General features: G+C 40.2%; 1 protein-coding gene across 1 annotated transcript in view; it reads left to right on the forward strand.

Annotated features, from left to right (window-relative positions):
• Positions 1-26,740, forward strand: part of LOC124254528 (U3 small nucleolar RNA-associated protein 15 homolog) — a 125,642-nt gene that overhangs the window by 70,912 nt on the left and 27,990 nt on the right. Inside the window, 2 exon segments of the mRNA XM_046688346.1 lie at positions 15,734-15,869; positions 26,591-26,675. Coding sequence (XP_046544302.1) covers positions 15,734-15,869; positions 26,591-26,675 — 221 coding nt within the window.

Here is a 26,740-nt window from a genome sequence, read left to right on the forward strand (position 1 = left end):
ATGCCCTCGTATTACCACAGGAGAATGCTATACTGTGACTGGTGGCAGGAGACCCCATCACTGGTGTGTCAGTTCAGGATTAGTGTAGGGCAGGCAACCCTAGGCCCCACTCCATCTCAAAGTCATGTTTTGATGATCACATATATTTTGAATTCCCTTTCCATACTAGTGGTTACTGCTTTGTTTCTCCAGGTCATGTGTTTTTCATCAAAGGTAACTTTATGAACATTCAGTCTGTCAAAATGCCTTCAGCTTGCAATCTTAAATCTTTTGATACCTTGTTTTTTTCGTGGAAAAATGATACACATTAAGACGCTTTTTTTCAGTGAGAATTCTCCTGTGTCTTAACAAAGGTACTTGTTTGCGAGTCGCATCTCGATAAATACTGGGTCCGTCTCCTGAAATAGCTTTCCCTCGAGATTCACATCTTGTAACAAAACAGATGTAAGATACCCAAACTTCACCAAGAAACAAAATTTTTCCGCCTCAATTAGGACTAGTTTGCAATTATCTGACGTGTTTGTCCATCAACGCTATACAAGATGTACGGCTAATAATTCTAGAGTTTCCCATCCTCTCTCTGCCGGATTCCTCAGGGGCCTAGGGGGCCCAGTCGTTTGCCCATTTGATGGGGTTGTAAGGGGCATCAACACCAGATAAAGTCGGCTGTATCTGAGCATCAGGGGACAAGTCTACTGACTCCAATAATGATTTTAAGTTTGTCAACTTCCACAGCTGACAAACTTGGCGTTTGCTGAGCTTTTTCTCTCATTCTTATTTATACCCGATCCCTTTTATTTGATTTAGGTTGTAACCTGGACCCTGAAGAAATTAGTGTCGGAGAGGGATTTTTTTCTTTTGCGTAGTGTCAAATTGCTGTGCATCTAGATTGTAGAAAGAAGTTTGGTTATTTGAGAAGATACCCAGAAAGGTGTGAACAAGGGATCTTGTCATGTCAAATCAAACAGATTGAATCGCTAGTTCTGAGACAATTTAATGTCTGTTTGGAGAGGGAACATTTGTCTCACCTAAAAACTACAGTTCACATAAAAAATGTCAGGAAAGTATTTTTGAAACAGAAAAAAACATGTGAAATGTTGCAACAATAATTGAAGAACAACAGAATGGTTTCCCGAGTTGGTAGTTTCTCGCTGACGGATAGGCCATGTGAAAATACTGTCAGTTTAATTTTATTTTTACAAAAAACATTGCTTAGATTTCTGTGATCCACAATGAAAACACTAATATAGGATCTGTCAGTGTTCCATGTAATAAAAAGATGTGAATTAGGTAATAATACCAATGAAATATATAGTTGGATAAATAGGGGTTGACTGAAGTGGATCATGTAGAGCTTAAGTGAAAATACATCGCCAGTTATTGCCTACCTGGTTCCCTATCACTTTGACCTTGACATATACTGCTCAAAACAACTTTAGGGACCACCCTATTCTTCCATGGTACTATAGTCAATCAGTCATGCCTTGGGCAGTAACATATTACCAGTAACCATGATAGTATGAAAGAATCAGTTCTTTTGAGTAGCGACCTGTGAAGATCTGGGTAAGAATTGGCCTTGAGCAACCCATGCTTGTCGTAAGAGTTGACGAACGGGGTCGGGTGGTGGGAATAATTTTGATGTAATAGTGTGAGAATTATGAACATTGATGTCTATTGTTCCATTATTTCTCAAAAAACTCTAACACATCATTTCGAGAAATTACTTGGTGTTCTCCAAGGTTAGTTGACAGTAGTGTTCCTTAGATTTTATTCTGAAAGAACACCCCTGAAGGAGTAAAAACATACTCAACCAGAAGAACTGTCATATTTACTAAAACCCTCAAACCATCATCTTCTCTATTTCTGGTGTTTGTGATGTCATTTCTGGTCTGTCATACATCCCATTATGACATCACATCAGGTTTTGACTCTTTGACATCACTGATAAAATCTGGCATTTCCTTTCATCTTTTCCTTATGAGTTTAATATCAAATGCATAGCATCTCACTTTTGTGGCGTCACTTGTGCTTAATGTTCAGGTTGTGGTGCCTTGGTGACTTGAGATGTGACAACACTTTGTGTCACTTACAGACCATTATGTTACATTGCCATCACTACCACTTCATCTCCTTCTTGGGGCAGTGGGGTAGCCTAGTGGTTAAAGTGTTCACCCGTCACGCTGAAGACCTGGGTTTGATTCCCCACATGGGCACAATGTTTGAAGCCCATTTCTGGTGTCCCCCAGCTGTGATATTGCTGGAATACTGCTAAAAGCGGTGTGAAACTAACCTCACTCACTCACTCACTGTGCTTTCCTCCCACTGTGATGTAACTGGAATACTGTTTCAAATATCCATAAACCCAAGTCACTCTGTCATTCCCTTGCACATTGTATCTTGTTCATCGAATCAAGTTTGTCGGTTAAAAATAATCAGCTGAATATTGTGGCTGTTGTCCTGACAGCTCCCTGGAGACAAACACTTAAAAAGTTTGATCCCAGAGAATTGATTAGTTTGTTACGCAGAGTTATATTTTCCTGCCAGCAATTAGAAAAGAAATGGCAGCCTAATGCATTTGTTTATGGCAGATCAACAGCTGAACTGTACCTGTACAAAGATGATTACACCTCAGTTTTGTACCTTTAACTTTCATCAGCCAATACCCTTGTGATACGCATGGATTACACCATGATGGTTATTTATGCTAATTGTGCTGTCATATGTAGTTCACTTGCTTGTAATGCTTCTGATTTTATTGACCAGTAGTTGTATTGTGTATGGATGTGCTAATTGACCGCTAAAGACGTCAATTATTGTCACTCATGCCTGTCATCACAGATATCACTTTTACTTCTCATATATATATATTGATTTAGTACCTCAGGATGGGGATGTTTATGATTTTTCTGACATATTATACTCAGTCCTGATATGTTGAAATAATAACAAAGTCTATTGGATATATGCATGTTTATCCTGCAATATTGTGGCAATTTTTAGTCCCTAGATCAATATGGATTCTGGATAAAGTTCCCCACCCCCTGTTCTTTTCCAGAGAGGCAACTGACTTGATTCATGACTTGGTGGATTGCACGTTGCACCAATTGTGTGGTAGATACTCAATATCGTTCACTGGATTGTCTGGTCTAGATTTGCTTATGTACAGTCTGCACCATATTGGTGGGATATCCTTGCGTGTGGCATCAGACAGCAAATATACATACAAACAAATAAAGTCTTCAGTTACAGTTTTACCTTTTATATCATATATTCACATTTGCTAATATTTAGGGAATTGTTGTGTAGTATGGGTCAATTATATCTGATTCATTTTAAGTTTCAATGTTAAAATATATAATTAGCTTTTTGATACTGAAAGTACTGGATAGGTAAAGGTATTTCTCGGTGTGAGGCAGCTTGCATGGTATCATGTGTATCAGCTAAAAGTTTGAATCAAAGTGTTTATTAATTGAAAGGTGTATTTGTTTCTTTCCTATAGAATCATTGTTAAAAGCATATGATATCAGCTTGTACAAATTTTTGAACAATGTGACATGACTTTGAGCCACTTTCAAGACGTGAAATCAACCCAGTGCCATATCATATAGTGAGCGGGAGTGCTACAGCTGACCAGAAGTTGCTACAATATGATCCGTATGACACAGTTGCTATAGTATGATCTGTGTTACACAGTTACCGTAATATGATCTGTGTTACACAGTTGCTACAATATAATCTGTTACACAGTTGCTACAATATGATCTGTGTTACACAGTTGCTACAATATGATCTGTTACACAATTGCCACAATATGATCTGTTACACAGTTGCTACAATATGATCTGTGTTACACAGTTGCTACAGTATGATCTGTGTTACACAGTTGCTGTGATATGATCTGTGTTACACAGTTACTACAATATGATCTGTGTTACACAGTTGCTGTGATATGATCTGTGTTACACAGTTGCTGTGATATGATCTGTGTTACACAGTTGCTACAATATGATCTGTGTTACACAGTTGCTACAGTATGATCTGTGTTACACAGTTGCTATAATATGATCTGTGTTACACAGTTGCTGTGATATGATCTGTGTTACACATGATCTGTGTGCTACTGTGATATGATCTGTGTTACACAGTTGCTGTGATATGATCTGTGTTACACAGTTGCTACAATATGATCTGTGTTACACAGTTGCTGTGATATGATCTGTGTTACACAGTTGCTATAATATGATCTGTTACACAGTTGCTACAATATGATCTGTGTTACACAGTTGCTGTGATATGATCTGTGTTACACAGTTGCTACAATATGATCTGTGTTACACAGTTGCTACAATATGATCTGTGTTACACAGTTGCTACAATATGATCTGTTACACAGTTGCTACAATATGATCTGTGTTACACAGTTGCTGTGATATGATCTGTGTTACACAGTTGCTACAATATGATCTGTGTTACACAGTTGCTACAATATGATCTGTGTTACACAGTTGCTACAATATGATCTGTGTTACACAGTTGCTACAATATGATCTGTGTTACACAGTTGCTACAATATGATCTGTGTTACACAGTTGCTACAATATGATCTGTGTTACACAGTTGCTACAATATGATCTGTGTTACACAGTTGCTACAATATGATCTGTGTTACACAGTTGCTGTGATATGATCTGTGTTACACAGTTGCTACAATATGATCTGTGTTACACAGTTGCTACAATATGATCTGCGTTACACAGTTGCTACAATATGATCTGTGTTACACAGTTGCTACAATATGATCTGTGTTACACAGTTGCTACAATATGATCTGTGTTACACAGTTGCTGTGATATGATCTGTGTTACACAGTTGCTGTGATATGATCTGTGTTACACAGTTGCTGTGATATGATCTGTGTTACTCAGTTGCTACAATATGATCTGTGTTACTCAGTTGCTACAATATGATCTGTGTTACACAGTTGCTACAATATGATCTGTGTTACACAGTTGCTACAATATGATCTGTGTTACACAGTTGCTGTGATATGATCTGTGTTACACAGTTGCTACAATATGATCTGTGTTACACAGTTGCTACAATATGATCTGTGTTACACAGTTGCTACAATATTATCTGTGTTACACAGTTACTATAATATGCCACTGTGAGAATGGCACAGTTGCTATAATATGATGAGAATGGCACAGTTGCTATAATATGCCACTGTGAGAATGACACAGTTGCTATAATATGATGAGAATGGCACAGTTGCTATAATATGATGAGAATGGCACAGTTGCTATAATATGCCACTGTGAGAATGGCACAGTTGCTATAATATGCCACTGTGAGAATGGCACAGTTGCTATAATATGATGAGAATGGCACAGTTGCTATAATATGATGAGAATGGCACAGTTGCTATAATATGATGAGAATGGCACAGTTGCTATAATATGATGAGAATGAGATGATATGATGAGAATGGCACAGTTGCTATAATATGATGAGAATGGCACAGTTGCTATAATATGATGAGAATGGCACAGTTGCTATAATATGATGAGAATGGCACAGTTGCTATAATATGATGAGAATGGCACAGTTGCTATAATATGATGAGAATGGCACAGTTGCTATAATATGATGAGAATGGCACAGTTGCTATAATATGATGAGAATGGCACAGTTGCTATAATATGATGAGAATGGCACAGTTGCTATAATATGATGAGAATGGCACAGTTGCTATAATATGATGAGAATGGCACAGTTGCTATAATATGATGAGAAATGGCACAGTTGCTATAATATGATGAGAATGGCACAGTTGCTATAATATGATGAGAATGGCACAGTTGCTATAATATGATGAGAATGGCACAGTTGCTATAATATGATGAGAATGGCACAGTTGCTATAATATGATGAGAATGGCACAGTTGCTATAATATGCCACTGTGAGAATGGCACAGTTGCTATAATATGATGAGAATGGCACAGTTGCTATAATATGATGAGAATGGCACAGTTGCTATAATATGATGAGAATGGCACAGTTGCTATAATATGATGAGAATGGCACAGTTGCTATAATATGATGAGAATGGCACAGTTGCTATAATATGATGAGAATGGCACAGTTGCTATAATATGATGAGAATGGCACAGTTGCTATAATATGATGAGAATGGCACAGTTGCTATAATATGATGAGAATGGCACAGCTGCTGTTGCTATAATATGATGAGAATGGCACAGTTGCTATAATATGATGAGAATGGCACAGTTGCTATAATATGATGAGAATGGCACAGTTGCTATAATATGATGAGAATGGCACAGTTGCTATAATATGATGAGAATGGCACAGTTGCTATAATATGATGAGAATGGCACAGTTGCTATAATATGATGAGAATGGCACAGTTGCTATAATATGATGAGAATGGCACAGTTGCTATAATATGATGAGAATGGCACAGTTGCTATAATATGATGAGAATGGCACAGTTGCTATAATATGATGAGAATGGCACAGTTGCTATAATATGCCACTGAGAATGGCACAGTTGCTATAATATGATGAGAATGGCACAGTTGCTATAATATGATGAGAGAATGGCACAGTTGCTATGATATGATGAGAATGGCACAGTTGCTATGATATGATGAGAATGGCACAGTTGCTATAATATGATGAGAATGGCACAGTTGCTATAATATGATGAGAATGGCACAGTTGCTATATGCCATGATGAGAATGGCACAGCTGCTATAATATGATGAGAATGGCACAGTTGCTATAATATGATGAGAATGGCACAGTTGCTATGATATGATGAGAATGGCACAGTTGCTATAATATGATGAGAATGGCACAGTTGCTATGATATGATGAGAATGGCACAGTTGCTATAATATGATGAGAATGGCACAGTTGCTATGATATGATGAGAATGGCACAGTTGCTATAATATGATGAGAATGGCACAGTTGCTATAATATGATGAGAATGGCACAGTTGCTATGATATGATGAGAATGGCACAGTTGCTATGATATGATGAGAATGGCACAGTTGCTATAATATGATGAGAATGGCACAGTTGCTATGATATGATGAGAATGGCACAGTTGCCATAATATGATGAGAATGGCACAGTTGCTATGATATGATGAGAATGCTAACGCGGTTGCTATAATATGATGAGAATGGCACAGTTGCTATGATATGATGAGAATGGCACAGTTGCTATAATATGATGAGAATGGCACAGTTGCTATGATATGATGAGAATGGCACAGTTGCTATAATATGATGAGAATGGCACAGTTGCTATAATATGATGAGAATGGCACAGTTGCTATAATATGATGAGAATGGCACAGTTGCTATAATATGACGAGAATGGCACAGTTGCTATAATATGATGAGAATGGCATGTTGCTATAATATGATGAGAATGGCAGTTGCTATAATATGATGAGAATGGCACAGTTGCTATAATATGCCTACTATGATGAGAATGGCACAGTTGCTATAATATGAGAATGAGAATTGCACAGAATTGCTATATATGATGAGAATGGCACAGTTGCTATAATATGATGAGAATGGCACAGTTGCTATAATATGATGAGAATGGCACAAGTTGCTATAATATGATGAGAATGGCACAGTTGCTATAATATGATGAGAATGGCACAGTTGCTATAATAATACTGTGAGAATGGCACAGTTGCTATAATATGATGAGAATGGCACAGTTGCTATAATATGCCACTGTGAGAATGGCACAGTTGCTATAATATGATGAGAATGGCACAGTTGCTATAATATGCCACTGTGAGAATGGCATCATTGCACAGTTGCTATATGATGAGAATGGCACAGTTGCTATAATATGATGAGAATGGCACAGTTGCTATGATATGGCACGGTTGATGAGAATGGCACAGTTGCTATAATATGATGAGAATGGCACAGTTGCTAAATATGATGAGAATGGCACAGTTGCTATAATATGATGAGAATGGCACAGTTGCTATAATATGATGAGAATGGCACAGTTGCTATGATATGATGAGAATGGCACAGTTGCTATAATATGATGAGAATGGCACAGTTGCTATGATATGATGAGAATGGCACAGTTGCTATGATATGATGAGAATGGCACAGTTGCTATGATATGATGAGAATAGCACAGTTGCTATAATATGCCACTGTGAGAATGGCACAGTTGCTACAATATGATGAGAATAGCACAGTTGCTATAATATGCCACTGTGAGAAAATCATTGGCACAGTTGCTATAATATGATGAGAATGGCACAGTTGCTATGATATGATGAGAGAGGCACAGTTGCTCTGTACAAGGAGTGAAATCCCCGTGATGTAATGGAATGAAGACACTTCCAGACAGTGTGAGATCCTCTCACAAGACTAGTGAAGACTGAAGGCAGCATGTGGCTGCCTTGTATCATGTAATGAGCTTTATTGTCTTGTGCCTATACTTATATCAGGAAGTGAGCACAGCTCAATTTCTTTGATTACAGACAGAGCTAAGATATAGTTGATAAAGAGACATAGGAGACAGACAGATATTTATTTCCAATGCTTCACTGGTATTCCTTTGAAATGTAACCTATTATCTCTGAAAAAAGCAGATTTGAAATTACCTCTTTGTGGTGTGTGTGTGATTGTTCTCTTTATTGTATGGTTTAAAGAGTTATCTTACAATAAATCAGTTAATACTATTTAAGGTTTATTGCATTATCTTTGAAACCAACCTTTTTGTCCTTTGAAATAATTTCAGTTCATTTTAAGTCTAATACATGTGTGTAGTGAGATAGTTATTTGGGTTTAGATCAGGACATGAAAAAATGTATTTTTGTAAATTACTTACATTAAAATATGGATGAGGAACAACACATTTTATACTTTTTTCCAACATTATTTTACATGATTTAGATTTCAGGACTGAGACGTAGTTTGTGCATGAAGACAGTTTCTAAGTAAATATTGTTCTTGTGATTAGGATCATGTCTCAGAAACCCATTGTTTTCATGTTTATAGCCTGACACATTTGATTTGTAAACAATGAAGCACTAATTGGTGTAGAAAGTGACTTAAATCAAATGGGCTCATGACAGTTCCACCGAATATATGTCTAGACTTTGTTTCCTCAGAGCCCTATTGGCCTTTAATTTGAGTTTGAAAGTTGGCAATGAAAAAACCGATGTAGACAGAGGGTTGTTATGCTTGTTTCAATTACACTTATTGCAAGTTGACAGGTAAAAAACGTGATAAATGTGTTGAATTGGTTACCCAGCTGTCTCCTGCGACTCAGGTAGACCCAGGAATGTTTGTGTGGAGGAAAAAGTAGCCAAATCATAATACTCAACAGTTGCAATCACATCCCTGGCTACAGTAGTATTGTTTTCGCTGTGCACTGGGCTATGCTAATGTAGCGGGTCACCGGCATTCCTTAATAGCGCCAGTTTTTTCCCCACTTTAATATTGCCCTTATCCACAAATCAGGGAAGCCGATAACGGCAAATATTTGTGTTGACAATTAAACCGATGCGTTTTGGGTTTATTTGTTGATTTTATCTGGACTTGGGGCTGGAAGTGAGGCATTTTTTGTACAAATGAAATTTGTTTGTGAATGAAATTTGGTATTGGATGTACAAATTTGTATCACATGGCATTCCTACTCAGTAGCTTAAAAAATGAGGGAAAACAGTTTTGGAGAGATAATTGTATTAGGCGGAGAGGTATTGTTCATTCATATATTTTGCTGTTCGTGGTTAGGTTTACATGTCCTTGGTCGTTCAAAAAGCAAAAAGCTTTTTTTTTTACAACCGGATGTGTTGGATTGCTTGATGCCATGTCTCCTGTAGCAGTTATTTGGGGTTAAAAACAACAGAAGGAAAAAGAGATTAGTTGAAAATGGTGAAGTTTATAATTGTAATTTTATGATGTTTGTTATTTCAAGTGTCAGATGCATGTTTAACTGTGTTAACATCCTTGGGTTTAGACTCTGACATGTTTTCTTACAGCTGCCACAAACTGACATGATATCACAGTTGCTGCTCATTGATATCATATCACAGTTGCTGCTTATTGACATGATATCACACGGTTGCAAGACACACAGTTGCTGGACATTGACGTCACCTGGTTGCTGGACATTGACATAAGACGGTTGCAAGACACTACGGTTGCAAGACAAACAGTTGCTGGACAGTGACATATGACATGGTTGCAAGACGCACAGTTGCTGGACATTGACATATCACATGTTTGCAAGACACACACAGTATCACGCACGGTTTGACGTATCACACGGTTGCAAGACACACAGTTGCTAGACATCGAGATATCACACAGTTGCAAGACACACAGTTGCTAGACATTGATGTATCACACGGTTGCAAGATGCACAGTTGCTAGACACATTTACAGTTGCTAGACACATTTACAGTTGCTAGACACAGTTGCTTGACACATTTACAGTTGCTAGACATTTGCAAGACAGTTGCTTGCTGGACATTGAGACACAGTTGCTTGACACAGTTACTGTTGGCAGACAGTTTCAGTTGCTAGACAGTTTCAGTTGCTAGACACAGTTGCTAGACAGTTACAGTTGTTACACATGTCACACAATGGCTAGACATAGTTACAGTTGCTAGACATGGTGTCCCACATGTGTCAGTCATGATACTTCTGTTTTGTGAAGCAAACATCTCCTATTATCCTCCAGTTCCAGTTGCGTATGGCTGGGAGACTGTTTTTGAGTACAGCAAGATGTGGATGTACCCAACTCCAGGAGTGTTTCAATCTGCCTGTTTTATTGTAGCCATAGTTACTTAGTATCCAGGTAAAAAGCAAGGATGAAGTAAAGATGTGAATGATCCTTCTGTGATGCTAGTTATGTCTGTACTTGTCATAGAAATTTCACTTCTTGCACATATAGGTTTTGCCAATCTGGTTTCCATTAATTAACTGATGAAAAACTTTATGGATTTCTCCGTGTTTTCTATTTCAACATGTCATGACTGTTATTGTTCATGTATTTGTTTATTTGTGACAATATTTGGCTGAGTCGCCGAAGTATACACGAGTACATGTTGTACAATGGGGAGGGAGAGTGGGGGTTGTGGGGGGGTCAGGATTGTCGACTTCATTCTTCCATGTCATGATATCCCAGTACCACAGATAGATGGCACTGATTTCAGTCACTGGAATGGCTGGTCTGGACTCCATAATGTAAATGACACCGTACTGCAGGCAAAAGACTGCTGAGTGCAGCGTTAACCAGAACTTGCAATCATGCAAAAGAGAATGGTATATTGGGTCTTATGACTGCTAAAAAGCTTTATACAAACTCAGCACTCCCCAGCTATTTTCAGCAACTTCACTCTTTGGAAGGCTGCATTGTGTGTGTGTTAACACACCAATCTAACAATATCATCTACATCTGTCAGACATATTTGCAGTCATCACTAATGCTCCCAAGAGCAGGAGTTGCTTCAGGGTGCCCTCCCACAACAAGCAGACCTGCGTAGGACTTGTGCCCAAACCAATGATGCATGTGTACATAAACATATCAGCATCTGCAGCAACATCATTTCCTTGTAATTGGATCAGTTGACAATGGGCTATAGACTTCCGTATATTACCTGAGCACAGGTAACTAGCAGCGCCACACCAAGCGTGGGGCTGTGTTTTTGTGAGTTGTGCAGTGACTAGCCTGACGACGCGATGCCTCATTAGTGGGAGATTGAGGGATTCCTCAAAATGAGCCTCCTGATCAAAGGGAAACTTTTCACAGCTGTTTGAAGGTGAGCTTGGAAAGAAAGGCCCTGTGAGAGAGAGCAAGCCGGGGATGTCAATAGAAGGGAGATGGTGTAGACTCCGTGAAATCCAAACCACCATACAATATGGTATTTAGATTAAATATTTAGATACAGGCAGCTGCATTTTTGCGAACATTAAAAAGAACATAATGGGGAAATCAGGCTGTCAGATTCTGGAGAAATCGCAATGTGAAGGAAATAAATGTTGATGATCTCGGAATGACCAGATAGATTTCGATGATCAATCACTCCCCCAGGCTCAGCTGTCGTCACTCGAGGAAGTCGCAACAAACTTCAAAATTTGTGTTCTTCTTTTGCTGTGATGAGAATTTATTTCATGATCCATGATGTAGTCAGCATCTGCTTTGAATTTCAGACCTCTGTACTATTTGTCAGAGTTGGAATCCGTCCATTTAATCACCCCTGTTTGGCAATATGCTGGGAAATAAATGGCAACCCTTTAGCCCCAGATGGGGCCTGTTTGCGATGATAGAGGGCTAGACAATAATACCAAATAACTTTATAAATCATGTTTTCGAGGGCAAAAATGGCTGGGTGAGGTTGGAAAGCATTTACCCATCTGAATTTAGCACTTCCATCTTTCATTTCAATCAGGCGGAAACAGTGGCATCAGATGGAAATGGATACTGTACAATAACATCTCTCTGTCATTAAAGAATGGTGGTGGATAGGCACTGGCATCTCTTCAGTTAAACCTACATTCCAACATGAGGTTCCATTAATCTGCCAAAAATTACTTTCTCATATCCCTACTTCACCTCATTCTAGAACTTCGTTCTCATTTTCAGTAGCAGTGTTGACTCGGCCATGGTGTACTTCACCCCCCTTGGCCCCCCCTATCCTCCTCCTCCTCTCCCCCTTCCCTATTGTTACCACCCACCCCAAATGTTTCCGTCCCCAACTGGTTCAGCTGTCTGTGTTCACATCGTAACATCCACTTTATGTATTTAATGAATTTGATTTCTCAATCAACATGTTTTCGTATGCTGTTTGTCTTTGCATTAGAATAGCTTCTGTTACACATTCTTGCAATGGTTGTAATGTTGTAAAAAGGAGGCAGCCAAAAATTGAAATTCTTACCATTATATGAATTTGTTATGTTTTAGTAGATCAAGTTTCCCCAGGGCATGTGGTTTTGTCATCAGTGCATGTACTGTACAACTAGTGGATGTCGTCTTATTGTGAAGAACTTGCTTGCATGCTGATTCACTGTGATATGACATCACTCACTCCTCACTCACTCACTCACTCACTCACTCGCTCACTCACTCACTCACTCACTCCTCCTCCTCACTCCTGCTCCCCACTCACTCACTCCCACTCACTCACTCACACTCACTCCTCCAAAACCCACTCACTCACATAAAGCCCACTCACGCACATAAAGCCCACTCACGCACATAAAGCCCACTCACCCAAAGCTCACTCACTCACTCTACAGTGGATAAAGTCAATTCAGCAACAACTGAGTTTAGGGGTGATCGGTCCAGTGGTTATTACTCTTGTTAGATGCATAGATTTCATTCAGATCTTACATTGGTTTGAATGTTCTTGGATAATAGCATAATTGAAAGTCTGCCGAAAATTGTCTGTCTGTCTATTTGAGATGCATTCAATTTCTTCTAAAGTTTGCGTATTTTTTATATGAAGCTTAAAATAAATGTGACTTCTGCTTGAACAAGAACTGTTTTTGAAGGACAATGTTATAATTTCTTACTGTGATTATTAGGGCTGCGCAATATAACCGGTTTACTGGTATTTACCAGTTCAGACATGAAAACGATATGTATTGCGATACGCTGATCAAAAAACAGTACTTCCACTTACATTCATAAAACTTCTTAACACTTGGAAATCTTCAGATATTTCCTTGTTTCATTTGTGCCAAATATTATTTACATTTTATTTTGTCATGATTAAAGGTTGTTGTTAAAGCTTAATCAAGCATAGTTATTTTGGTTATGGTTTTGCTTTATGAATCAAGCATAAACTGGATCACAAGTAGTTTTATGTTTAAAAATGCTTCTTGCAATATATTGCAATACATACTGCAATATCTGCTTTCGCATCGCAATATATCGCAATCTGAAAATTCTCTGCAATACCCACCCCTAGTGATTATATATATATACTACTGACAAGGGGTTAAGAACACCTGAATCCTTCACATTGCTACAGTTAATCTGTCAATGACATGATTTTGATGCTGTTTGAACACACAAAAACACAAATAAGCATACATTTTGCATCAAACATTCCCAACTTCCATGGTTTTGGTGAGTGAGGTGTTCTCATGTTATCCTTCAGTGTCCCTGACCAGAGCTGTACTCTCAATTAGACAAGGAATGATAGACATGAAATGAGGCATATGGCAGCCATATTGAAAATTCCACATTATGACTTATTGCTATAGATTCGTCAGCTTAAGTATGCGATGGTGCCAATTTTGTTTTCCTGGTACTGTTATAAGTAACATATTTACAGATATCATCAAGTCGTCATCAAGCTACTGTGGAGGATTTGCGAAAGCAACATTTGGCATGGATCCAGAATCCAAAATACATTATTATTGGGTCCATATGTCATTTCTCCAAATTGAAATAGTACCAAAATATTCAGTATCATAATGATGCTTTTTACTTCAATAATTAGACATAATACATTTTCACAAGTTGCTGTTAAGACCGCACTACGAGACAAGTACTTCCTCTTGACTGAAATTAACAAGTAATGAACAACTTTGTACTGTGAAATAAGCGTGGATTTATTTCACATTTTGCACACATGTTGCATTTTCTTTCCAAGTAGGTGAAGACTTGAATGTTGTCTTGTCTCGGAAGTATGGGAGTGAATGTTACCTAATATTGATTGAAATCTCCACAATCTATCATACTCATGGCGAGTGTAATCTACAACTTGCTTGATGTGGATATCAGCTGTTTTGCAGACTATGTCGCAGATTTAATGTTTTCATTTCACACTTTTTGCCAGGAGTAATTCTTTGAATGTACAAATGAGCTTCCTTTTGTTTGACAGTGTGCCAAAAATACACCACCACACATCACAAATACGATAGTTTGCATACCTTGGATACGCATCCCGAACTTGAAATTGGTGTAAAAATATCAATCGTGTAGGTTAAGATTTCAATAGACCAGAGTTTGTCAGGGTAATGCTGCACCAGGCTTGTGGCTGAAAGTCAGCTTTTTTATCTCTCAGAAATTTTGTTGAGTATGTAAGATAGGAATCTGTGATTCCACAAAAGAAGGCATGTAGTCAAAGATGGCTGATTTTGTACAATGTTCTCAATATGGTTTTCATCACATTTAGTCATAAAAATGAAAGCCTTAGAAGTAACTTGACAAGTGTTTTTTTTATTTTCACATCTACAAAAATGGAGTTGAAATGCATGAATCCTGATTTTCTCTTGTAATTGTGTATGGGCAACATTTATTTATGTATAGTTATGCCCAATTTTGCATTGCTGTGGTGAGTATAGCAAGTATGCATTTTAAACAAGGAAAACAAGGTGTTGTCCCCTTTGATTAGCAAGGAAACAGGAGTCTGTTAACTTGAACAGTGTGTCGTGATATATGTCAGCAAATATGAAACTGTCACATCAGAGAGTAACCAATGTCAATGACCTTCTGAAACAGATTCCCCTGGGTAAAGAACAACTCAGTGTGAGAGTTATGTGAATGGAAATCTGTAATGGAAAGATGTGTTTAGAGAAAAAGTGAAGTCTGGGTTTGATTCCTTACAGTTTTCAGAATTTGCTGAAATAGAAGGTAAACCAAACATCCTACAGACACAGGTGTGACTTCTGTTTGATTGTGTTGTAGGTGGTAATGTCATCAAGGTGTGGGACGCTCTGGCTGGAGGGAGGCTTCTGGCCACACTGACCAACCACCACAAGACAGTCACGGCACTCACCTTCTGCAGCAAGTACCAACGCCTCCTGTCAGCATCTCTGGACAGGTGAGTACATCAATGGCCTCCAACAGTGAGTTCGTCACATCACTGTCTAAACATATATGTTTTGGTACGAAAAAATGATTTGACAAGATTAGATCAGATCAGATTATTATTCATATGGAGCTCCCGATACCAGATCAGATTGTGGTCTCATGGAGCACCCAATCAGACTGTCTTCTAATGGAGTTCCAAATCCAGATCAAATTGTAGTCTTCTCATGGAACTGCCGACCCAGATCAGATTGTGGTCTTCTCATGGATCTCTCGACCCATATCAGATTGTGGTCTCATGAAGCACCCAATCAGACTGTCTTCTAATGGAGCTCCCGACCCAGATCAGATTGTGGTCTTCTCATGGATCTCTCGACCCAGATCAGATTGTGGTCTTCTCATGGATCTCTCGACCCAGATCAGATTGTGGTCTTCTCATGGATCTCTCGACCCATATCAGATTGTGGTCTTCTCATGGAGCTCCGACCCAGATCAGATTGTGGTCTTCTCATGGAGCTCTCGACCCAGATCAGATTGTGGCCTTCTCATGGATCTCTCGACCCAGATCGGCTTCTTGTCTTCTAATAGAGTTTCCAATCAAGATCAGATTGTCTTCTAATGGAGCTCCCTATCAAGATCAGATTGTCTTCTCATGGAGCTCCCTATCAAGATCAGATTGTCTTCTCATGGAGTTCCCAATCAAGATCAGATTGTCTTCTAATGGAGCTCCCTATCAAGATCAGATTGTCTTCTAATGGAGCTCCCTATCAAGATCAGATTGTCTTCTCATGGAGTTGCCTATCAAGATCAGATTGTCTTTAAGCACAGATCAAGATACGAGTGATTGTTGTCCTCTGGTTAACCTCAAAATCAAGATCATGTGTTTGTCATTTGTGAAACCCCCCAAACAAATCAGATTGTTGTTTTCTTGTAGAGTTCACAATCCAGATTTGATTGGAGTTTTTGTGTCAAGTTCCTAATCTAGTTCTTCCTTGATCTCTCATTCAAATATCCTATTGTTATTCTCGCGTCAAAAACAAAGTTTTCAGCACACAAAACCTCCCCAAGGTAAGACAGTTGCCTTCACATCCACCTGAGTTTTCAACCTGAGAGAGAACCTAATCAAGATTATATTGTTCTTATTTCATGAAAGAGATCCTCAGTCATGTGAGACTGTTGTATTCTCAGGATGGATGTTTTCTTTTTAATCTGACTCTCCTTGTCAGGACGCTTTTGGCCCCGGACCCATCTCTGATGTCATTATTGCCATCACAGCTCACACACACAGTGCCATGTGATACAAGTGTGTTCTACTTAGAGAAGTCAGTGTCCCAGCTGGTAGAACAAGATGTCATCTAATCTTGTAGCTTTTTCCATTGAAATTAGAACATACAGTAATTCAAGAACATCAGTACATTTTGAAAAGCCAAGTGTTCTTCTTGGAGAGATGTACAATACAGTGTAGTAGGTCCATCATGCAGGCTGTCATTACAAGAACTGAGGATTGTTTCAGTAACCACAGTAGTTCTTAATCTGAAGATTTGTTTCATTTTTGGTTACATTTTGGTACTAAATGTAATAAATGCCCAAATGGTAAATATTCCTGGTCAGATTCAACCAAGGATTTATTTGTGTGTGTTTGCAGTACCACCTCATACCTGGCCATGTTGAACCGTGCTTCCTCCATGGTGACATACTGGTGGGAAAGTCGGCCCAACAGATGTTGAATCAGAAATACAATCCTAATAATAAAAAGATGTAACAACAAAGCATGGGCCCTATCTGTAGATTAGGGAGGTAGGCCTTCCCTCCAGTGTCGGTGGGCTTGTCACTTTCAGCCTTGACTGACAGCCCCAAGTAGAAGAAAGCCATCTGGTAGTGTACATTTCAGCCTCAAATGATACCTACACTTACTTAGTTTATACACTTCTTGTCTCTTTACATCCACCAATGTGGGATATCAAAATATACTGGATGTTTTCTGAATTCTGTGTACACATAAAGTTTATTGGATGTACTCATGCTCAAAAATAATCATGTGGTGATGATACCACTTTGATTCATTTTGGTTATTTCTTTATAGGTGTATTTCTTTATGTTGTTCATGTTGAACACTTGGGAGGTTTTAGATGGAGGGAGTGTCAGTGGGCAGCATAGGCTGGAGGTGAAAGATACTGACGGGTTCTTACCAGCATTATTTCACATACCTGGTGGGCTGTGGGGTAGCCTTGTGGTTAAAGCGTTGGCTCGTCATGTTGAAGACCCGGGTTCGATTCCCCACATGGGCACAGTGTGTGAATACCATTTCCATGATATCGCTGGAATAAAAGTGACGTAAAACTAGAGTCAGTCACATATGTGGGTGAGTGAAGTAGCTGTACTGTAAGTGTTGATGCTGTGGAGGACCTGGTGATCAGGGCCCTGTCATCCCACTTGTGTTGCACTGACTGGATGACATCAGTGTTTGCTTGTCCATCGATATCATATTCCTGTATGGCAAGTCTAAATGTTCCCTGTGACATTCCTGGAGAGAAGAGATCCTCAGTACCCCATATCTCAGTTTTTTTGTTCCTTGTTTGACGCTGGATCAGAAAATGCAGTGATTGAAATTGTTAGCATTCTCTCTTCCAATTGTTAGGGACCTATGCCAGACCAGAATCTCCGTAGGCTCATGCTAGATGTATAAGCCAACTTGTGGGGAATCTCCATGCTGGTTGTGTTCATTGTACCCTTACAAGGGATGTCAAGATATGATAGTCTAGCCATGCACTGATTCAGGTTTTGGTATATAGTTGATGTTGGACAAAATGATATTTATAAAGATTTACAACCTAGCATGATAACTACTATTGCTTTACTGGCTTTCATTAAACAAAAGGCTGATACGATGTGTAAACAATTATTGTAACAAGCCTAATTTGACCATTCAGGAGAGCTGAATACTACGTCATTGATCAATAGTAGGTGACTTGAGAAGTAAATGTGTCATGAAGTAGGTGTTGAATTGTTCAAATGTAGAGATGGCACATTGTGAAGTAGGTCATTGAAGAGATGGCATATTGTGAAATAGGTCATTGAAGAGGTGGCATATTGTGAAGTATGTCACTGAAGAGATGGCACATTGTGAAGTCACTGAAGAGATGGCACATTGTGAAGTAGGTCACTGAAGAGATGGCATATTGTGAAGTAGGGTCATTGATTGAAGAGGTGGTGGCACATTGTGAAGTAGGTCATTGAAGAGGTGGCACACTGTGAAGTAGGTCATTGAAGAGGTGGCACATTGTGAAGTAGGTCACTGAAGAGATGGCACATTGTGAAGTAGGTCACTGAAGAGATGGCATATTGTGAAGTAGGTCATTGAAGAGGTGGCACATTGTGAAGTAGGTCACTGAAGAGATGGCACATTGTGAAGTAGGTCACTGAAGAGATGGCATATTGTGAAGTAGGTCATTGAAGAGGTGGCACATTGTGAAGTAGGTCATTGAAGTGGTGGCACATTGTGAAGTAGGTGACTGAAGAGATGGCACATTGTGAAGTGGGTGACTGAAGAGATGGCACATTGTGAAGTACCATATATGACTGCAGATGAAGACCAAAAAAGCTTATCTGTAGGTCACACTTTCATCAAACCTTTCTCCGTTGTTTAAAAACGACATCATATCATTTGTGCGAAATTGACTTTGTCAGTGAAGATGTCAAATTTGCAATTAAACATCACTTGACAATATGATTTACCCTTACAGTTTGTTTTTACGTGTTTCCCCTAGCTACTGGTGATTTAGTTAAAACATATCCCAAAATTTAGCAGAAATGAATTTTTATGCAGTAATAAAGAAAGTGATATCTGAATTTTTTATTTTTCCAAAAGAAATGTATTCTAGCATTGTGTTTTTTTAAGTGCAGGTTTTGCTCCTTAAATGTAAAATAATGATAATCATAACTAAGGTTATGCGGCAGCAATTTTGTGTATTGTTGGATGCTTTTCAGCTTCAACAAATGTGGCTTATAATGAAGCAAATAATATATATGTATCCATTTCCTGTCTACATTTCGTTTTCAAGGCATGAGTGGAGGCAATAGTATTCTGTTGCTGTGAACAAGGTAAACAACAGAAGTTTTTAGTTTTTGAGGAATGCACAGTTTCTCAACAATTAATATTAACATTAATGACATTTTGAGTAAAGTTAATAAACTAGATTATCACCTTTAGACCAGATATGCAAAGATGTTATATTACGATAGAGTGTAACCACAGGATAACTTGTGCAATTCAATATGGATCGATGATACACTTTCTGATGACTGATTCCGATGAGAAGATGTATGAAGGTGATCCAGATTTTGTACCGGACATACCATGTTTATTATGATTTTCAGGCTCAAGTTAGCACCTTGGCTTATCTATGAGCTTATCTACGCTCATATACAGTAGGTGCATTGTGAAGAAAGTGTATTCTGAAGTAGATTCCATGTGGAGAAGGTGTATTACGATGTAGATGCATTGTTAAGGAAGTTACTGTATTTCCTCTATTAGGCACCGGGTCTCAATTAAGCGCCGGGCCTCTAATAACCGCCGGGGATAAAGCAGTGCTTTAAGAAATAAGCACCGGGCCTCCAATAAGCACTGGGTCTCTAATAAGCTCCGGGTATAGACCTTTGCATTTCTTCGCAAATGTATTCTCCCTTGGTCTAAAAATAAATATATTAAGGAATGGTCCCTTAAATCATAACTTCATGTACTACAGGGTATTTTAATAAGCGCCAGGCCTCTAATAAGCGCCGGGTCTGGGGGTCCGTTGAAAAAGGGTGCTTATTAGAGGAAATATGGTAATTTAGAAGTTGGTACATTCAGCAGAATGTGTATCGTGAAGAAGGTTCATCAATGAACTGGGTGGTCAGTCTTTCCTACAAGAAACTGGTCCTCCAAATTACTAGTGATTCCTTACTTTTTCATTCTGTGTATAATTATGGCAAAAAAGTGGAAATCTGATGATGAAATAAGTTGATGAACCAAAAACTACTACTCATCAGATTTGACCTGGATTTGGAATGAAAACTAGCAGATGGTAAGACCTGTGAAACAGGAGACCATTACTGATGGCTCTTAATCAACATATGTAGGGATTAACAACCATTGGCATAACAAAAGAAAGTTTAGGTCCTCTTTTAATGTTGATGTTGCAACAGACTAGTATTCGCAGCTTGACACATGTGTTGATGTTTAGAAGACAAGACAGAAAACAAAGTGGAGATGTAGTGTGGTGTGGGAGATACATTTGTTGTGGGAGATAAACAAGTTGATCTGGTTTCTTCCATAGCCAGATGCTGCTGGTAAAGTGGCAGAGGATGTACATTTCGTGGCATCCATTTCTTGTACATTTCGCCAGCGTAGTTTTCGTTAACGTAGATTGCGATGTTCGTTTCGGTGGCGTAGATTTCAGTGGCGTACATTTTGCAGGATGAGCTGGATCACAATGCTGCTCTCACTACTTGCTTTCAATTCGTTAGCGGAGTATTCATTTCTCAACATTTGCTGTTAGAAATTCAAGATTGCTTCAAAGATTCGGCCAGCCATGTGTAGATCGCCGATTGATGATGTTGTACTCTGACTGGCTAATTGATATATCTTTGTTGAAATGTGCAACTGTTGGAATGCTCTGTTGAGGATTTCGACTGGGATTTCCTTCACTCGTGCCTGTTCTGCTTGCCATTGATGTTTGTCACTGCAATCCTTCTTAACTTTTTCCTTCTTAATTTGCAATCTGGAGACAAATGAAAAAGTGAGGCATTATTGTTAACAAGACTTCCAACTGCATTGCATCGTATCACTTTGCTCAAACACTGTTTGCAGAATGAAATAAACATGAGTACAAATAAAAAAACATTCAGTTTTTGTCCAGACGTTTGTGCATTCTCACTGCTTTATCAGGGTAACTGTAATTACAAATGAGTGGGAAACTGGAGATGAAAAATGACTTTGCCCTTGATGACACTGAGATATAGTGAGGATAGGTATTTCAAATATACCCTAAAATTTCATGTAAAGTTTACTTGTTAAATATATTTTTACAAAAACATTTACAGTTGGGTTGATTTTTTCTCTTTTGTGTCTAACTTTGTTTCTGTAAGTGGGAAGGGGATAATAATGGTCTTGATCAGAATCAAACCACGACTATAGGCATGATGAGCAATGCTTCACCCACAAGGCTAACCCCTTTACTTGTGTATGGTAGGGTTTGATTGGGCAACTATTGCACCCTGGACCAAAGGTGGCTCATTAGTGTGTCTTGAGGTTTGGTTGTCTATAATTGGTTTGGTTGCTCTGGCTGAGTTCATTAGAACTTAATGGGTGTTTGGCATGTTGCATTGTATTTTGTCAGCTGTTGTCAATAAACTTAGGATAAATTTGACTGTGTCTCTGTAACTCCATTCTCTTCCCACAGAGGTTACTTGTCATATCTTCCTACGAACCTCTGTTCTAATACGGCCATATTTCCCGGTTCTCGTACAATCCCCTAGCGGCAAAAGATCGCAACACCAATTATCTCCCTTCTTTCTATCCAATCAAAACACGTGTTACATCGACTTAGATTCAACTTGACTAACACAAGCAAATGTGGGGCCACAAATATCCCCCATCTGCCGGGGACTTGTGTTGATGTTACACACAAGACGTTTAATGGCTAGCTTGTCCGTTGTCAACGATGGCGGTGGAGACGCCACTGATCCGCCATAACATGACTGAGTTCTGTCTAGAAAAGCGTTTGCGCATCGCGGGGAGAAGTTTAGTTTTCTCGAAGCATCACGGAAATTACGAGGCCTTTAGAATGATCACTTTTGAAACAACGTCGCTGATTGCACAACTAAATCTGATTGCCTCCAATCACGAGTCTTGAACGCTCACACCATGAAAGGGGCGTATTAGAACAGAGATTACGTAGGAAGATATGACAGGAGTAACCTCTGTGGGAAGAGAATGCTGTAACTCTGCCTTGACAGATTCACGTAATGTGAAGGAATTTGGTGTTCTTTAACTTCTTGTGAGTAGTACAATTTTAGAGGACATCAATTCAGTTAAACAGGTATAGCTACTGCAGTGTTGTTATATGGTATATCTCCCACAGAGTACTGTCTGATGGAGCCTGTTGTATGGTATATCTCCCACAGAGTACTGTCTGATGGAGCCTGTTGCATGGTATATCTCCCACAGAGTACTGTCTGATGGAGCCTGTTGCATGGTATATCTCCCACAGAGTACTGTCTGATGGAGCCTGTTGTATGGTATATCTCCCACAGAGTACTGTCTGATGGAGCCTGTTGTATGGAGCTTACATTGAACCAGCGGGACCTATTGCTCTTGGAGTTAAGTTGTATTTAAGGAAAATAATCAGTGGAGAGTTATGGGTGGGGTGGGATGCACTGTGGTGGGGTGGGATGGGATGTACTGTGGTGGGGTGCACTGTGGTGGGATGTACTATGGCAGAGGTGGAGAGCTTAAGTGTTTGATATGCTCTGGTAGGGAGTGGAGCAAAAGGGTGTGGGTAGGGTGGGATGTACTGTGGTACAGGTAGGGGTGGGAACACAAGGGTGGGTGGGTAGGATGGGATGTACTGTGGTAGGGGTGGGGAACACAAGGGGTGGGTAGGGTGGGATGTACTATGGTAGGTGTGGGGAGCACAAGGGTGTGGGTAGGGGTGGGATGTACTGTGGTAGGGGTGGGAACACAAGGGGTGTGGGTAGGGTAGGGTATGGATGTACTATGGTAGGGGTGGGAACACAAGGGTGTGGGTCAGGGTGGGATGTACTGTGGTAGGGGTGGGAGCACAAGGGGTGTGGGTAGGGTGGGATGTACTGTGAGCAGGGGTGGGAACACAAGGGTGTGGGTGGGGTGGGATGTACTATGGTAGGGGTGGAGAACACAAGGGTGTAGGTAGTGTGAATGCTATGTGGTAGGGGTGGGGAGCAAAAGGGTGTGGGTAGGGTGGGATGTGTACTGTGGTAGGGGTGGGGAACACAAGGGTGTGGGTAGGGTGGGATGTACTGTGGTAGGGGTGGGGGGACACAAGGGTGTGTGGTAGGGTGGGATGTACTGTGGTAGGGGTGGGAGCACAAGGGTGTGGGTAGGGTGGGATGTGCTGTGGTAGGGGTGGGGAACACAAGGGTGTGAGTAGGGTGTGGAGTAGGATGTACTGTGGTAGGTGTGGGGTGGGGGTGGGAGCACAAGGGTGTGGGTAGGGTGGGATGTACTGTGGTAGGGGTGGGGAACACAAGGGTGTGGGTAGAGGGTGGGAGCACAGGATGTGGGATGTACTAGGGTGTGGATGTACTGTGGTAGGGGTGGGGAACACAAAGGGTGTGTGGTAGGGTGGGATGTACTGTGGGAACACAAGGGTGTGGGTAGGGTGGGGTGGTAGGGGTGGGGAACACAAAGGGTGTGGGTAGGGTGGGATGTGGGAACACTGTGGGGTAGGGGTGGGGAGCACAAGGGTGTGGGTAGGGTGGGATGTACTATGGGATGGTGGGAGCACAAGGGTGTGGTAGGGTGGGATGCACAAGGGTGTGGGGTGTGGGTGGAGTGGGATGTACTGTGGTAGGGGTGGGAACACAAAGGGTGTGGGTAGGGGGGATGTACTGTGGTAGGGGTTGGGAACACAAGGGTGTGAGTAGGGTAGGATGTACTGTGGTAGGGGTGGGGAGCACAAGGGTGTGGGTAGGGTGGGATGTACTGTGGTAGGGGTGGGGAACACAAGGGTGTGGGTAGGGTAGGATGTACTGTGGCAGTGGTGGGAGCACAAGGGTGTGGGTGGGGTGAGTTTTTCCATGTTTTGGAAGAACCAGGATTAGGGCTTTGTTGCATACCAAGGGGTATGGGAAGGGTGTGCAAGGAAGGCCACAGGTCGGAGTTCGGGTGGAAAGCATCGGTATATGGGTAAGTCAGGAAGCACCAGGGTCACTGTGCCCCTTCTCTCGGTCCCTCCTCCCTCCCTGGCATGACAGATGGTATCTACCCCAGCACAAAAACTCTGTCAGCACGTGGAATACATTATAAGGGCCCATGTTTATGTGTTGAAATAACCAGAAATCTTCAAATTTTCAAAAAGATACAAAAAGCATCAAAGATAAAATTCAACACCGGAAGTGAAATTTAAAAGCAGCGTTAAGTTACTGCTGTGCGTGAATGTCTCGTTGATTGCACGCATATCTACAACCCGGGGTCTATTATATCATTTTCTCTTGTCAGCACTCACGGAATTCCCCATTTCCCTCTATTTAGCTTTGTGCTCGCTTTTATCACCCTTTAATGAAAAGCACAAAAAAATCGTGGAGGGGGATGATAAATCTGCAACTGTCACTGACAGGCAATTTCTGTTTTGTTGTTGTATTTCAGCTGACGGTGGACACCGTGATTCATTGCTGTCAGTGTCAGATACGCTTGACATGGACGACCCTTGTCAATATCTGTCAAGTGTTGACTGTATATTGCCTGGTAGTCTCACCACCCTAACTTCTTGCCCTAATGGCTTAATCACTGTGTACCACTTTGTCATTATCACATGGCCTAGGACATGGCTGTGTTGATAGCATGTCAATATCGATCTGTTGTGTGCCTTTCACACAATGGGATTCTTTACCGGTGATCAGTGGTTGTGATTGGCCATGCTTTTTGTGTAAACCTTTCAAAGACATTTTATGTATGCTTCCATTCCATTTGACACTTGCCCTGACTCTTCACATCCAAGATAATCAATACTGTAAAGAATTAAGATACTTCTTGATTTAGTATTCCCTTAGTAAACAGTCACAGATGCTGAAAAGAAAATAGTTCTTTAAATTTCCCTCGAAATTAATTTGATATCTGTTTTTTTCATTGTATAAGGAAACCTGTGAAGGACCGGGTTAGAATGAGCCTTCAGTAACCCATGCTTGTAAGAGGCGACTAACGGGATCGGGTGACACATGTCATCAGTTCCCAATTGTGCAGATCGATGCTCATGCTGTTGATCACTGGATTGTCTGGTCCAGACTCGATTATTTACAGACCGCCGCTATATAGCTGGAATATTGCTGAGTATGGCGTAAAACTAAACTCACTCACTGCATGAGGGAAGTGGAGAACAGGAATGTTCAAAGCATTTGCTAAACTCTCAAGCTTGTTTTTGACTCCAACCATTGGTATTTATTGGAAAATCTATTCGTAATATATTTTAATGTCCTTGCTAGAATATTGGTGAATTTGGCATAGAACTCCTCACTCACTTATGTTTCTGTGAGGCAAGAGTTCCTCAGTCATGTAACTCTGCAATTAGCTGTGCACAGTAGCATCATTTGGGCATGCAGAAACCTTTGATTGTGGGTTGTAATCCCAAATTGACCTGACTGTGGTTCTAGGTCTGCCAGCATCATAGCCGTGTTTGTTGGTTTCACCAAAGTGGTAAAGGTCTGGAACCTGCATCGCTCTGTGCTTCGGTCACACCATTACACACGCGATTTGTGTTTGAAGTGGCAATAAACCCAACTCACTCACTTACTCTATTTCCAGATGAATGTGATGTAATGTGCAAGTAGGCTGTAGTTAGTATCACCAACCCAGCAACATTTTACATCAACAAGCTGCTTGTGTGTGTTGTTAGAGATACATGCTACACTTGGAAGCACGTGCTTAACCATCTGCTTGATAATTACCACTCACACTAATGAACATATTAGCTAATTGATGTTTGTGATTTTTTCCAGGCATGTGAAGATTTATGACGTGGCATCATATCAAGTCGTACACACACTCGACTATCCAGGAGCTATCCTCAGTCTGGCAGTTGCTGTATGTATCACCTACTTATACATTATCACCTCAATAGGGCAAGGTGTGAAAAACAGGTCAAATTA

The sequence above is a fragment of the Haliotis rubra genome, unplaced genomic scaffold (genome assembly GCF_003918875.1).
Source record: "Haliotis rubra isolate DU_JTF1 unplaced genomic scaffold, ASM391887v1 Scf115, whole genome shotgun sequence".
Classification (NCBI taxonomy): Eukaryota; Metazoa; Mollusca; class Gastropoda; order Lepetellida; family Haliotidae; genus Haliotis; species Haliotis rubra.